This window comes from Micromesistius poutassou (genome assembly GCF_964030765.1).
Source record: "Micromesistius poutassou genome assembly, chromosome: 1".
In the NCBI taxonomy this organism is placed as follows: Eukaryota; Metazoa; Chordata; class Actinopteri; order Gadiformes; family Gadidae; genus Micromesistius; species Micromesistius poutassou.
The window spans coordinates 14200078-14217221 of NC_140271.1; the positions used below are offsets into that span (position 1 = coordinate 14200078).

General features: G+C 47.3%; 1 protein-coding gene across 1 annotated transcript in view; it reads right to left on the reverse strand.

The window, feature by feature from the left end:
- grin2aa (glutamate receptor, ionotropic, N-methyl D-aspartate 2A, a) overlaps positions 1-16694 on the reverse strand; it is a gene marked incomplete at both ends in the record, with an annotated part of 93052 nt that extends 76358 nt beyond the window's left edge. Inside the window, one exon of the mRNA XM_084488785.1 lies at positions 16134-16694. Coding sequence (XP_084344911.1) covers positions 16134-16694 — 561 coding nt within the window. The remainder of the gene's footprint in view (positions 1-16133) is intronic.
- Positions 16695-17144: the final 450 nt, after the last annotated feature.

The window sequence follows — 17144 nt, forward strand, 5'->3', positions numbered from 1 at the left end:
GGCAGACAGCGCCCCTGAGCCTTTCTGCACAAGTGTATCGTAGCCTTTCTTCTGCAAGAGCACACTTTTTTAAGATGAAAGTCCTGGGGAAGTCCAGCTGGACCTGACTAAATGATGTTAATGTCCACACTAATTACCTTAGGATGAAGGGCTTTAGTCCCACACCAATCTACTGATGATGGAGGGGGGGTGGCTAATGTGTGAGGATGGATGCTGAGCGCGAACAGGAAATATCCACGCATGTGTGTGCGTGTGTGTGTGTGTGTGTGTGTGTGTGCGTGCGTGTGTGTGTGTATGTGTGTTTGTGTGTATTTGTGTGTGCCTGCGTGCGTGCGTGTGTGCGTGTGTGTGTGTGTGTGTGTGTGTGTGTGTGTGGACATTCAGACGCACACAAACAGACGCACACAGCGAGCAAAAGTGGAGGCAAGAGGTGGGAAAGATAACGAGTTGTGGGTAAGAGGGGTTAATCACTGCTTTCAACGCAAAGGCTGCAACCCACACACACACACACACACACACACACACACACACACACACAGGAGGTGAGGCAGGGACAATTGGCCTGAACAGATTGATGGGCCAACAGCACTATGCACCATGTCCTCTTGTATGTTTATAAATCCTCCCTCTACAGACAGCGAGAGACAGAGACAGAGAGAGAGAGACAGACAGAGAGACAGACAGAGAGAGAGACAGAGACAACGAGAGGTGTTAGAAGGGCAGCCTTTTCTCGTCCTAATGGAGCCATTACCTAAGGCTGTGTGACCCCCTGAGGTCATACTAACGCGCACACACACACACACACACACACACACACACACACACACACACACACACACACACACACACACACACACACACGTAATCGGGGAGGATGACAGCGCCGGTGGTGGGGTGGAGGCGGTGTGCGTGTCTCCGGGGCCAGAGAGCTGGAGGAGAGACTGTGGATGAGGTGGCGTTTATGACCCGTGGCTCCCAGGCAGGCTAGTGACACAGACTCCTCGGTCCAGCCTCTGTGCTTACCTCGCCCTACCCCGGGGGCTGAACCACAGCTCCTGTCCCCATACAGACCTTGACTTTCTCCAGAACGACATATAGCATGTTTTCTTGTAATTCACGTAATAAATAGTGAATTACCAGACCCTAACACAACCTTACCCATGTATAATAATCACATGGTAAAGCCTCATTTTGTTAACAAACTAATTAAAACTCCTAGCTTATATTATGAAGAAATACCTCGATATTGCGACAATGTTGGAGGGACTACACATGTCCACACAATTAGATGTTTTATAAAAAAGTAATCCATAACGGGGATATAATGACTGAAGAGGGTTAAGGCAAACAATAGAACAACTAGAAAAGTCGAGCACATTACTAGACACTTCTGCCATTTCATCAGATTACAATAACCAATGACCGACGACCTATTCACATACTCCGCTGACACCCGGGTTCTCTCTTCTCCTCCCGTTCCCCCCCACCCCCCCCTTCCTGCAGCATACACACCCCCCCCCACCCCCCACACACACACACACACACTCTCTCTCCTCGGACAATATAAGTGACAGTGACCTTCTCTGAAGAAAATGCTGGAGCATGCACACATAGGAAAGACGCACACACACGCAAACACACACACATGTGCACTCACATGCAGGTCTGACGTAGGTCACTCACACCCACCCACACACACACACACACACACAGTCAATGACAGATGTGTGCACATGGTTTGTGTGTGTGTCGCCTCCCATGGAATGCAATTACATCTGTCCTTGAGTATTTTCCAACTCAACAACATCTCACATCTTTCATCCACTTGAAAGCACGCTATGGTGTGTGTGTGTGTGTGTGTGTGTGTGTGTGTGTGTGTGTGTGTGTGTGTATGTGTGTGTATAAGCCATTTATTAATACAAGGAGAGTTCAGTTCAGCTGGCTGTGGCTGTACAGAACTTGAGTGCATACAGTATGTAAACATGTAATCACATGTGTCTGTCTGTCTTTCTGTCAGTGAATGTGTGTGCGTGTCTTTGTGTGTCATCATGTGTGCTTGTGTGTGTTAACAGTATTTTTTTTTATTATCTCTCTAATATTATTGTTATGAATATTAGCTGAAGCCGTTGCGCGACACATGGTGGTAGCGCGGGGTGGGGGGGGGGGGGGGCCCACCGGAGCGTTCCAGCGGTAGGGGGGCGTTCCAGCGGTAGGGGGGCGTTCCAGCGGTAGGGGGGCATTCCAGCGGTAGGGGGGCGTTCCAGCGGTAGGGGGGCGTTCCAGCGGTAGGGGGGCGTTCCAGCGGTAGGGGGGCATTCCAGCGGTAGGGGGGCGTTCCAGCGGTAGGGGGGCGTTCCAGCGGTAGGGGGGCGTTCCAGCGGTAGGGGGGCGTTCCAGTGGTAGGGGGGCGTTCCAGCGGTAGGGGGGCGTTCCAGCGGTAGGGGGGCGTTCCAGCGGTAGGGGGGCGTTCCAGCGGTAGGGGGGCGTTCCAGCGGTAGGGGGGCGTTCCAGCGGTAGGGGGGCGTTCCAGCGGTAGGGGGGCATTCCAGCGGTAGGGGTGCGTTCCAGCGGTAGGGGGGCGTTCCAGTGGTAGGGGGTCGGCCCCTGAACAGCAGACCTCTCGCCGGCCTCCTGGAGGGGGGGGATCAGAGGCTCTACAGCAGGGCAGCCTCTGCAGAAGCCTTGTATCGCCACGCCCATCCCGCCTGCGCCCCGAGAACCACTAACACGCGGACGCGGCTCCGCATGGGGGAGAGAATGAGAGGGTGTGAGGGAGAGGAGGAAGATAAGGATGCTGTCACACAGGGACAAGGACAGGGAAGGGAAGGGAGTTTAAAAAAGGACCTGTCGAACAACCGTAAAGAAGCAGACAGAGGATCCACCAAGGAGGGGGGTTAGAGTTCTTGACATGTGTACACGCACACACACACGCACACAGACACACACACACACACACCTCAAAGAATGTCACTGCGGCTGAGGAACAACCTTGAAAACAAGTTCAGCCTTACACACACACACACACACACACACACACACACACACACACATATGCAGGATTTATGGCCAAGCCATACACTGATAACCGAGAGAAAAAGTCGCTTGGGGAGGGTGAGAGAATGTAGTTTGTGTTCCTCCTATGTTCTCCTTGGCTATTCTGTATTGGGTGAGTTACGGCTCCTTCTGTTCAGGGGACCCCATGAGACCACTCCCAGCCAGTCCACTTGTGCACCGCGACAACCCCAACGCTGGGCCACACTTCTGTCGAGGGTGAACATTTGCATGAACGGGTGACCCACCTGGGGGAAATGGGGTGAAGGTATCCAGGGCACTGTCATCACGGGCGTCACACCGACATACACAAGCACACCGATTGCATCCTGCATAGCCATGCACTTTCTATCAACTTTGAATATTAATCAGGCACTCATCTGTGCGAGTGGATCACCTGTGCGTAATAACACTCCCTGATGAATGTCATTAAATGTCTCACAGCACGAGCATAACATCCTTAAAACGCACATCCCACTCCGCCACTCTGCCATCCAGTTCCCCGGTTCATCTTCTTCTAGCGTTACGACGAACTCTGGTGAACGCATCGCCAGAGTCTCGGTGACACAATGAGGTTGCAGAGCAGTGACACGGAGCAGACAAACCCTAGATTATAACCAATCAGTTAAACAGCGACGGTACGCCGTACCAAAAATATACACACCTGCCAAATGCTCGCCTACTATGCTGAATACGACATGCTGCATCTTAACCGCTGACAGTCTGGAAGGCTGTTAGTCCACCAGTGGCATTCAGCCCCTGTTGGACTGAATGCCCCCACTCCCACACAGCTCCCACAGGAAGGCAAGCGTTAACGGTGTGATTGGTTGCAAAGGGGAGCGATCCACATACTTAAGTAAATAAAAAGATACCACGCCTTCAGGAAGATGAAGAGTGAGCACTTCTTTACCGATAACTTAAACACAAAGAGGGGAGTCGCAATTACCCAGAGATAATCATCTTTGCTAACCATTAACATTTTAATTGGCCCACAAGGGCAACATGTATACTGTGAGTTGAAATGTCAACTTCTGAACTTAAAGCTATTAAATGTAATTTCAACCTTCTGAACTTGCTGGTAAAATATGTAATGGTATAAAATTGAATTTCACACTTCTGAACTTAAGTTAACTTTACTTTCCCAAGATTACTTAGTTAAAGCTGTTATGCGCAGTGTGTGCTCGCCCCATTTTGTTCAGATGAAATCATCTTTTGATTCAGCCTAATGGTTCTGATGCATTTGGCTCTCTAGGCTCTCAATGGCCAGTTGTCAAACCAATGCATTAGAACCAAGAGTCTCAACCAAACACTATTTCACAGCACAAGTTGCTGATTGCCGCTTTATATTGTTCATTCAATGTTGGTTAGCTGCCTGTTTTAGTCAAAATTAGAATGTCCTATTTATGCAGTATTTAGTTTACATTGCTAGTCGTGTGGACTCAATTCTATTTACTTTAATGATTCAGGCTTGAGCTGAGCCACTGAAACAAACTACACCCTCCCCCAGGGATCAATAGAGTGGTCTGTATCTTGAACTCCGCATCTTGAACCCGAGTCAGTGAAACTGTTTACTGCAGACCCGGCCTCCGCAGTCTCGGGTCAGAGCCACCGTCCTCCGCAGCGACCCGCTTTCAGCGCCTCTAGCAGGGGGGAGATGGGAGGTCAACGTAGGTTGTGGTAGGACCTCGCCCTGAGGCAGGCAGGCCTGCACTGAGAAAAATAAACTGGATATCAATTATGCACTAATTAATTCATGCTTTTATATATTAAGCTTGCTTGAATAATGTATCACATGTTTCTTGCCACTTCATTTGCATTCTAATCAACCCCTGGAATTATGTGTGTGTGTGTGTGTGTGTGTGTGTTTATGTAGTTTGGATCTCAATTATTACTGGAAATTAACATTAAATGAGGAAGCTTCTATTTAATTTGCATTATACATAACAAATCAGCCTGAAAATAATGGCTGTTTTGATTGTTGTCGATGATTTTATACTAATCTAGCTTGGGGTGACTCCGTAGCCTTAGCCAGTAGGGTATTGAGTCTTCACGGGTTGAGTTGAACGAAAACTGTGCACAGAGCGACTATACTGCTCCATCCTTTACAAGCAGTGTCCGTCCGTCCGTCCCCCCCATCTTCACACACACACACACACACACACACACACACACATACACACACACACACACACACACACACACCTACCCACCCCCCCACACACACACACCTACCCACCCCCCCACACACACACACTTAATAAAAGTTCATCCTCAACCGACCTCCCATCTACAGCGAACACAGCGAAAACATTGGATTGGAATTCTCCAACAACTAGTTCAATGAGCAGCGGAGGAGGCCACAGTTGCCATCTGCGGCGGTGATTCAGCATGCGTACCACCGTGTCCCTTGTTGACGCCCGGCAGAACGCTTCCCTCTCAAGGACACACTGCCTGAGAGCTACTGCCAACGCGGTTGACAGGAAGCAGTTGATCTGTTTTAAAGTTTCTAACCTGAAGGACACACCTTCTGCCCTTTAAGAAAATACACACAAAAAGGTTTGTTAAACTCCCACAACTTTGGAGAAGTTTGAATGCGCCGAGTGATAAAGCAGTTAATAGACTGTGGTGGGAAGAATCACTCGTGAGCACCGTGAAGGATCCACAGGTCACCCGCTTGTATGTGTGTGCTGCCTTGGACGCTATGAAAAGGGATCATAGCGGGATTCAGTATTTCAAAAGTGAGGCGAGACAAAATGAAGAGGTCAACTTAAGGGAGGTTACTTGTAGACAGCAGTCGATTGGCTGACGTGGGTAGCAAAGGAATGACGCAACACAGACACACACACACACACATATTCCTTTTTGTTTGACCAAAGGAATATGTGCTGACCCAAGGAATATGTGCTGCTGACCAAAGTTCAAAAGAAATTATACAAGAAGGATGTACCTGTATCATCTCATACAAAGTGCAAATTATGCAAGGAAAGATTTTTATGATGGTATATTATTCACCCAGAGAACTATTTTTTTTTATAAAAAATCAAAAACAATGTTTTTTCCATTCCGTTAATCTGAACAAGAGCCCCAAAACAACTTGTTTTGCTGTGACTTTCAATGGGGCGTGGCCTGTGTGCTGGGATGCTCCGTCTATATATAATCGCCCGTCCCTCGCCACATCAGCTGTTGCGAGAGGTAAAAACACTATTTCCATCGTCCCTCTTCAGGGAGCGCTGACCTAACTGCAGGCTTTTCCCTGGAGCCGGGGCTAACTCTGCAGACCCATTTATCAACACTGACCCTGAACCGCCCACCACCAACATAACCCAGTTTCTGCCGTTCGCCATCTCCTCCCCCTCCTCCTCCTCCTCCTCCTCCTCCTCCTCCACTCACACATCAGCGATGTTAAATCGTCGTGTCACAGAGTTCCTGCACATGAATGTATCATGACAACTGGATGCAGTGCGCACCGAAAATGAAGCCTGTACATCATTAAAGATTGCCTAAAGACGCCCCAGATATTTTGCATCAACCAGGCCATCGAGCATACACATCAGCGGCGACTACGCTGTTGATGACCCTTCAACTCGTTGAAGGCGCAGCTTCCCAGGCATGCTATGAACACCCACATCGAGTCTGTCATCTCCCAATCCCAACGGTAACGCCTTTGAAACCCCCACAGATGCACACGGTGAAGTATTCACAAACATCATTAAAATGTAAAAAAAAAAAAAAGTTTTCCTGTGTTTTTATTTCCATCGCTTTTATTTGAGACTTCTGCATTAAACATCGAATGGGGTAGGCTACAGTATCAACATATGTCGAAAGGCCTGTATTCATTCCAGTTTGCTTCATCTCAGTGTGGGCGGGCTAATAGGCAATAGTTTTGGGTTGCAGTCAGCAAAAAGCTTATCAAAAATATGCAGACAAGGAAGCCAATTAGAGCCGACTTCTTTAAATTACCACACTGCGCTTTCAGAGCTGTCAACTTTATTTTTTTTAATACAATCTTTTTGTTCTCCTGCCTTTTCATCTATCTACCCATCTCCCATTCCCTTTCAGTGTTCTGCCAATTCGCGTTGCTCGATGTAAAGGCTGGAGAGTCGGCCGTCTTGAGCACATTCTTTTTTCCTATCTCAGTCCTTTTAAGATTCTCAGGCTTGGTTCTGCCGTCACACTGTGCGGCAGGAAGCCCGCCTCGCTACGTCACCAGCATGATGCGGAACGACACCTTGAGGACTACGTGTTAAGAATTGAGTGCAGATGAAAGAAGTAGGGAGTGCAGACGGTTAAAAATGACCTAAAAACCCAAAATAGCTCTCTCGGAAAATTCAATGCAACACCGAAGTGCTGCAAGATCAGGAAAAATGAAAGAAACGACAGAAGACGATCGACGGGGACACGTTCACTGGGAAGGCGATGTCAAAGCACCCGACTGACATTCACATCAACTCCTCATCAATTCCTCCGCTCAAACTAATGTGTTGACTTTATAACATGAACGTATTATTTATTAATTCAACCGCACCACTTGGAGCAACAGCAAAATACTTGTTTGAAACTCTCTTGGGTATTTAACCTTGGTTTAAAAAGAAAGTTTAACAACGGAAAGTAATTTAACAAATAAATTGGAAATTGGATGAAAATCGTGCAGCAAATAAATGGGTCTTTGTCTGTGGACAGGACGCATCAAGGACATAGCCACCCACTCTGAACAGGCTTGTGTTCCGAGCCTCTTCAGAGTAAACCAAGGTTCTGAAGGCTTTCAACGTCTGGAGGCCAGAGAAACGTACCGCTCTGCAGTACAAAAAAACATGAGCGGCAGCACCAAGCCGCTAGACAGACGACTTTATCTAAAAAGTCTGGTTTACGTCGAGGAGTCTTGAGATCACCCTCTGGTCCTCCAGCCAGGAGAGACGATTAAAATTAACGGAGATAGATAAAATATATTAAAATAATGTTTATGGCGATGAAGAAACGAACAATGGGGCGCCTCGCTGCTTCTCTACCCCTCCTCTGCCGTTGATGCCTGGTTGCGTGGCTCTTGTTCAGTGCTTGTCACACAGGCCGAGTCTTCCACTCCATCTACCAATCCATCCATCTGAGGCCTCACCCAGCGCTACTCCAGTACAATTAACATGGACTTCACGGTCCACAGAGCCCTCCTCCATAATGGAGAAACGACGAGAGAGCACCACGGCGTGGGGATATTTAATTCATGTCACTCTCTCTGCCTGGATACTTCCTCGCTCCCTGTCTTTTAGCACAGCTCACTGCCCCCGACATAGTGCAGGGTCGGGCTAAGCTACGCTACGCTAGTGCTGAGGGGGAGCAGTGCCATTCCAATGGAATTGTGTTGCTGGGGCTGGGGAGGAGGCTCTGGGGGGGAGGGGGGGGGCAGGGCGAGCAAGCCTAGTTCTAATGCGATTGCTAGCGTACACTGCAGAGCCACTGCAGAATAATGTGTGGCGTGTGTCTCTGGGTGTGTGTGTGTGTGTGTGTGTGTGTGTGTGTGTGTGTGTGTGTGTGTGTGTGTCAAAATCGCAACAAAAGGCAATTTAAAGCAAAAGTAAATTAACTTTCACCTGCAGCATTAATCTTGCGTGTCTGTATGTCACTAAGCCCATCCTGTGAACGATGGACTTGCATGGTAGAACACATAACAGAACAAATATACGTCAGTGTTGTATACAACACAATATATATATTTTTTTTCACAATACATTTTTTTGTTTTTGTTTTTTCCCTGGATTGAAGCAGAACGTCCTTCAGCACATACATCTCTTCACAGGACAGGGCACCATTGTTTGGGCTCCTTCCTCTGAACTGCTCCATGAAGCCTCTCAGCCATCACAATTGTCATTGTGTTCCCAGCAGCCGTCGTACCCCCCCCCCCACCGCGATCCAGTGTTGGTACCGCCACCAACAGCGGCTGACTCATTGTTTTCCTATTGATGGTCAGAGCCTCATGTCACACAGTCTCAACCTCCATCCCATTCGTGAGCAGAGCTTTCCCGAGGTCCAATCACATCACAGCACAACATGTAGCGGAGAGGTAGAAATGACGAGTTACCACAAATTATTCTGATCGAGTGTTTGACCATCATCTTGTAGGGATGAAGAAAAGGGCTTGAGGGCACGCATGTCAGAAACTCAATTTCGAGCCAACTGTAATTTGGGATAATAACAATGCATAAACAACACTGGACTGGCTGAGCCTAAATGCTAGAATTCTGCATGTCCTTTTAACAAAGACAATATTATTATGTTATTTCCAAATCAAGATAAAGAGCCTTTTGTCCTGCCTTAATGTAGCCATTATTGTATATGCAGTGGATGAAACCAAAGTGTAGCCTTTGACTCAACCATGCAGTCCCACCATGTCAGATCGGTCAAGCGTTGTCTTCTTATATAGCCTCACACTGATTCCACTCGACTGGCAAATCATGAAAAAAAAGAAAACAGGAGCAATGGAGCCATTTTGTCTCCATACTGTCAGTACCATACTAGTGATATAGTTGCTATTGCATTCAGCAGAAGCTGAGTGGAGCCAGTGTTGTGGTAATGACTACAGGAGCAGGCCCGAAGAAGGAACAAGAGAAATAAATGGCAGGTCACTCTGAAAAATGAGAAATGTTGTGATGTGACACAACTTTTTAGGAATGCCTGAAATGTCAGACTGAAGTCTCACATTGGAACAGAGAGTGAATTTCAAAATGGATGGATGAACACAATCTAATGAACACAATCTGCAGTTTTCCATTGAAGGACAATTCGATTGGAAGTTAAAAATTTAATTAACAGAGACATCTGTGACATCTGTGCATCTGTGTGAGTATTATAGTTGTATTCAAATGTTGCCACTGTTATGTTTGGCACAATCCAGTCTACTCAATTGCAATGCTGTAACCCCCAAGCATCAACCATCAAGAGTCAACAAATTGTTAACTTTCACAACAAGGGCAAACTTCGGCAAACTAATAATGGACCATAATTAAATATGAAAGTTAGGATTTTCTTGTTATCTCCCACTCGCTGTCTTTTGCTCCGCCACAAGTGTGATTGACAGGTCCTTCTGATGGGAACGGTTTGGTTAATAAGTAACTGTCAGACACGATGATGAGGAGGATCACGATTTGTAGAGAATCCTCTGTGATGGACAGAACTTGTTTGCCTGTGTGTAGCCTTGTTTTTTTTGGTGTCTCCATCTCTCCCCCGGGGTGAAAGTTGTTTTTGTTTTTCAGAGTTTGGTTTAATGTAGGCCTACCGTCATTCTAATGGTGATTTCTTTGTTTTGAAATGACAGTGGTTGCTGACTCCCGTGAATGTGTTATCAGCACGCAATTAAGTGAAGCTCAAGCTGTGATGACAAAACTCTGTTTTCTAAAGCTGTGTAAAATGCAACTACACAGCCACCCTTCAACACCATGCAATACATTTTGCGGTAGGATGTCCACAGCTTACAGCAGCTGACAAGCATGAAGGCTGCAGATTGGATAGATTCAATTAATGGGGATGGCAATGCAAGATCGCGGACAGGCAACGCAACAGGCCGTCGGACATACATACACATGGACTAACAGAGGGAAACAAACACACAGTGCAAACAAACATGATACCCAACGGATTAGTGTGATGCCAGCAAGGCTGTTGTTTGGTTATCCTTGTAATGACAATGGAGTCACGAAGCAACCGCACGCAGGGGAATGCGCACACACACAAACACACGCACACACACACAGTCACACACACACACACACACACACACACACACACACACACACACAAACATACAAACACACACACATGCATGACTCATGAATGCAGACAGTGTTATTTTGACAGCAAGCAAATAAATAAAAGATAGTTAGATCCAAAGGAACATTTTGAGACCACTAATGTGTATTAAAAATCTTCTTTTACCCATGTATATTACAAAATAATAATTCTAAAATCCTAATGTGCACGGGTAGCATATTTGTTGATTTTCAATTCCAGAGGTGATTAACACAATGGGAGCTAGCAGCGAGCCAGCCGCTATCTATCACGGTCAGACCACAAAACAGGAGAGCATGATGGGAGCCATTGTTTGGTAGTTCATATGCCTGGGAGACATCAAACCACACAGCAATATAACCAAACGGCCAGACAGAGAGACAGAAGCTAGGAAGCTATGACGAGTGTGAGTAAGGAAATTGAGGGAGAGAGAGAGAGAGAGAGAGAGAGAGAGAGAGAGAGAGACAGAGAGAGAGAGAGAGAGAGACAGAGAGGAAGGAAGACAGGAAAATGAGGTGCAGAATGAGCAAACGGCTCTATTTCTCATGATGTGAGAACATTCGTTTGCAAATTGATTGTCTCAAAGGGGCAGCGAAGCACTTGCTCATAAACAGGAGAACTGCACGCACCTATTGGTATTATACTGCAATCTGTTTGAAGACCAATGTGTGAGCACGTATGAAATGACCCCACGCACGCATACAAATGCACATACCGGTACCAAACAAGCTAGTCAAAACAAGCCGGTTAAAACAAGTGGGGTTAGCATGTAGAGTGGTATTATGAAGAGGTTTTTGAGGAGAACAATTTGCCAAGTTAATAAGATATCTGACAGCACTGTGCCCAAGCCACAACAGACCGTCAACACACAAGGCACAGCCAATTAGAAGCATACACGCTAATTACAATATGTTTCGCCGTGCAAACACTCTGCCGCACCACCGTGAGAAGGGAACACAGCTCATTATATTGGGGATGTATCGGCGAACCACTCAATTTCAATCAATGAATGACATAGTCTTTAATAGGTTGTTAGGGTAGGAAGCTAGGGTAGGTAACTCTGATAGAAGCATTTTTTTTTTTCATGTTACTTTACATTGTGACAGCAATCAAAAAATCGAATGGCCTGGAAAAAAAATGTGTCTGTGGCTTTCGCAGCCCCCTAATAAGCCTGTCAAATAATTTAATTTGGCCTGAATTAAAATATTCTGTATAAATAGTCTGGCTCCCTACGCACCCTGCCTGTGCACTCATTGCGCATGACCGGAGTCTTCCACAAGGCTAGGCAGACCTTCTGCTTGCGAGCTTGCCACAAGTTTTAGGAGGGTGGCTTTGAGGGAAGCTTGGTAGGAGAGGTGGGATTTTTTCAGTTGGATACGTTCAAAAACAAGCTTACTTTGGCTGGTTTCTCCAAATTGACTATTCTACTTTTAACCGATAATATAATTTATAACTTACTTTGAATATACTTTTCAGAAACCTTGGAATATTGAAATTTGAAAAAGAAAAAATCGTACAACTCAGACTTTCTTTCACGTTTCATTTAAAAAGCAGATATATTTGGAGAATTTCTCATTTGGAGAAAAAAATCTGAATTAACATCTCTAGGTTTGACCCATTTTTTTCAAAATGTTTTTATTCTTGCGTCTTATTTCGGCTGAAACGTTTCAAAGAGAAACACTGCTAGAGCATGTCAAGAGGATTCCACCGGTCAGAGAACACCCAGGGCAAGGAGCATCTCCAACATACACACCCGGCCGTGGCGTGGCTAAAGCAGGTCACGCTCCGGTGCCCCGCGCCGATCCCTACAGAGACACAACGCAGAGGAAGACTCCATGTTACCTCTGGTTCTGGGCTTAATAGTATGGTCTTCAACGGATGATGTGAGCGCCCCACCGTGGTTTAGACCAGTTCTGGAAATCTACACCCCCCCCCCCCCATTATGATTCATCATAACCCTACTGTCTGTTTTTTGTATGATATACTGTACCATATAAATCATATAAACAGAATAAAGCCAACAGGCCCCGTTTTTTTGAGCATATAGGCCTAATCTGCATCGGCTATGGCACATTTCAGCCCATGGCATGAACCGAGAAAGCCTGCATTTTCTTCAACCACGGGATCAAGAAGACCATCAACACACAAGTATTGGATTAAAGTAATACAGGCTGTGGAGAGGGCTTTAGAAGATTAAAGTGAGTTTGCCGGCAGTGTGGCTCAGTGGTTAGTATTGTTGTCACTAGAGGGGAGCCCTTGATTTTACGTCAGCTGCAGTGGGACGAGGGGGGGGGGGATTCTGTGTGAAGGTGGAGCCGTTGGTGCTGGCTGTCTGCCTCTCTCCGCCGTTGTTGAGATTGGGTCAAACGCAGAGGACGAGCATCCCCGCGGGCTCCATAAAGTGTCAACACTTTGACAACCAAGGCCCCGCGAGTCCCTTTCGGCGGGACGAGCTCGCCCAGTGTGCCCCGTGCGGAGGAAACACTAAATAACCATCCAGAATGTTCTGGTTCCACCCATGGTTTATACGCTAAAGTACATCCCTGCACAGTAAAGGGGCTGTACGTATAGGATTTAAGAACTACTATTTGAGTCTTATTTGTAACAGTCATCATTCAGCTTTACGTGAGTGTAATATGCCATGATAATGTCCCTTTTGAGTTGACCTCTGCAGGAGATTTTGATTTAAAATGCTCCCCCGGCTGATTTCTGAGCAATCATGTTTTTCCTGATTGGTTCGAGGAATACATCTTGACTGTCAATCACAGATTCATGAATGCAACACTCACCACTCACTTCTCAATGGCGCAGGCAGGGAGGGAGGGAGGGATCAGAGCGTTTCAGGCTTGCACACAGACAAGCAGGCACATACCAACATCATTGTGAAAGAAATATAATCAAGATATAATGAATATCAAGTTTCTTTTCCCGCCATTTTTGGCTTCAACAAATTAAAAAGGTTATCCACCTTAGAGAGCAGCATATGCTGCATGGATTCCTCATGGAAAAAACATGGATTTCAGGGTCACACACACTACAAGTGAGGGAGACTTTAATCAAATCCAGCAGGATCTTCCCCCACTGCTGCAAATCAGGCAAATCAATAGAAAACCTCACAGGGGTCGGACCAGTGTTAGGTTAAGGCGCTGAGGAGGAAGAAGAGAAGAAATGGGCTTGAAGTGTGGGAGATCATGAGAAACACACAGCGCCTGCCTGCCGCCATTGGCCCCGGCCAGATTGGTGTTTGAGCGCGAGTCGATAACCATTCAGCAGGACAACTGCACACCGCCATCTCCAGCAGACGAATGGCCGTGCGGCGAGAGTGGAGAAAGAAACATCAAAACAAATAACAAATGATATAAGGAAATAGGTAACCAAAATAAATGTATGAAGAGGATACAAATCGTAAAGAGGTCAAGTAATGCATTTTGCACAACATTTTCTTTTTTTTTACGCCATGGTATTTTCAGCCTATTATAATATTATCTCCAAAATGGCCCCATCAAGGGGAAATTGCTTAGAATGCATTTCATACTCATAATCAATAATGCATTCTTTTCAATACGGTAAAGGTCTTATCGAACAAAGGAATGTGATGTATCGAACAGACCAGGGCAGGAAGAGACTGTAACATTACTCTAATTAACGAGAGAGAGAGAGAGAGAGAGAGAGAGAGAGAAAGAGAGAGAGAGAGAGAGAGAGAGAGAGAGAGAGAGCACAAGAGAGCACAAGATGACAGGAAAGAAGAAGAGAGAGGAGATGAGTCATAACTGGTCCCTCTTTTAAAACTAGGGGGAGCTCAGAGAGAGGATTCTCTAGGGTTGACATGGAAAAGGCTTCAACTGGAAGCCAACCGCTATGAGATTAGTCTCAGAGTTCAAGGCACACAATCACACACACACACACACACACACACACACACACACACACACACACAACCACACCCCCTGGAACCTGTGCCTATCCAGTGATCACGTGTGAAACACACACACAGGGTCCATACATACAGCATTATTATTTTTTATGCATGTGTTTCACACGTGATCATTGGACACACACACACACACACACACAACCACACCCCCTGGAACGTGTGCCTGTCCATGAACCATGAAGAGACCAACAGACTCGGGGCCTTCCAGCTTGGGAGGGGTAATTATGGGAGTGGATCGTCTCCTCTGCACATTTCACTCTGGGATCAGGGCGGCCCGAGTGGACCCAAGCAGCAGCACGGGATGGCTGGTATTGACTAGTACATCAGGCCTAGCCTGCCCACTCACAACCTAGTGAAGATAACAATAGTCACACAAATCATGGGCTATTAATACCGTGGACTTGACTTACTAATGTATTTATATAATGCATAAAATAATGAGACAATGACATAATGTCTGTATTGCCCTTTTAATGAACTATGCGAACATTTCACACGCACGCACGCACACACACACACACACACACACACACACACACACACACACACACACACACACACACACACACACACACACACTACCTCCCTTTATTATAATTCCACCTCACCCTCCATCCTTCCCTCCCCCCTCCATTTCTTTCTCTATGCCTCCTCCCCCACCACCGCATCCTCCTTATCTTTCCATTGCCAGTTTCCCTATGGTTCTTCCATTTCCCATTCAAGACAGGCACAGCCCCCCAACCCGCCCCCCTCCTCCCCCCTCCAGAGCCTATCTCCCTCTCCAGTCGTCAGGCACCCTTCCCCCCCACCCCCCCCCTCTCCCTACCCCTTTTCTTTTCTCCACTAATGATCACCTTGCCTCTTCTTTGCCTCCCCTCATGCCAGTTTTACCGCCCCAGCCCCGACTCTGTGTTGGGTTGCAGTGTTGAGAGGGACTGTTGTATTGTAAGCCAAAGAAAAATGCAACAATGCTGTGCTTTCATCCATTCATGACAGAGAGGTGGAACAACAGCGTTTCACCATCGCTGCTCAAACGCTTGCCATTGTAGTTACTGAAATCGAAAGGAGGAATCAAACTGCGATTTGGAATTTGAGTTTGGTCTCTCTTTACAGTCCAGTACATCCATCCCATCAACCAACCCATCCATCCAACCAATCTATCATCTAGCCATCCATTCATCAAACCAACCAACCAACCAACCCATCCATCCATCCATCCATTCTATCAACCAACCCATCCATCCAATCAACCAACCGACCCATCCATCAATTCTGTCAACCAACCCATCCATTCTATCAACCAACCCAACCAACCAACCAACCAACCAACCAACCCATCCTCCCACCCATCCGTCTGCCGTGGTGGTGTACGCACCTTGTCGGCCATGATCATGGAGGAGCCTCCGTGGATGCCCAGGATGGGGATGAGCGTCTGCGAGGAAATAAAATCCAAAATCTGGGCGATGGCCTCCTGGTCCGTGCCGTCGCCGAACACCACCCCGTGGATCTTGGTGCCGGACATCAGGTCACACATGTGCGTGATGATGCTCTTGGGGTCCGTCTCGTTGACCAGCAGCGTGAGCACGTTAACGTCCACCGGCTCCTCCTTGCTCCACAGCGCGCGGATGTCCCGGTCCGAGATGTAGCGGGTCCGGCCCAGGATCACCGCGATGTTCAGCACCGGCACCTTCTCCTGGCCGCCGCCCCCTCCGCCGCCACCGCCACCGCCAGCACCGCCGCCGCCGCCGCCACCGCCCCCGCCCCGCTTCTGGGCGGACGCGGGCCCGGCGAGGAGTGCCAGCGCCGCCACGAGGACCAGCGGGAACAACGCTCCACATCTGCCGCCGCCGCCGCTGACGCTGCTACTGGTACAGTTGTTGGCACCAGTGTTCCTGCTGGGGCTCCGTCTGGTCCACCTGCCGCTGCTGGCTGACATGCTGACCGACCTCTTCATCCCCTGCACGGAGGGAGATGGACAGAGAGGTGGAGACAGAGAGAGAGAGAGAGAGAGAGAGAGAGAGAGAGAGAGAGAGAGAGAGAGAGAGAGAGAGAGAGGCCAGGAGGAGGAAGGGGTGGGTTGAGGAGAAGAACAAACAATTCATGTTAATATTTTTATTTACAGACAGCAATATAAGTATTACTTATTTCTTGTTAGTACTTACTAAGTTATTCAAGCTATTAACCCTGCATCGCACACTTAAAGAGAATATGAACAAGCAAAAGAGAGAGAGAGAGAGAGAGAGAGAGAGAGAGAGAGAGAGAGCAATAGAGAGAGAGAGTGATATCTTTAAGACGTCGTAGGGGGTGGATAAGGAGGAAGTGGCGATGACTAACAAGGATGTAGTTTGAGGTCACGATTTTTTGCGGGCGGATTATTCAGGAGCTG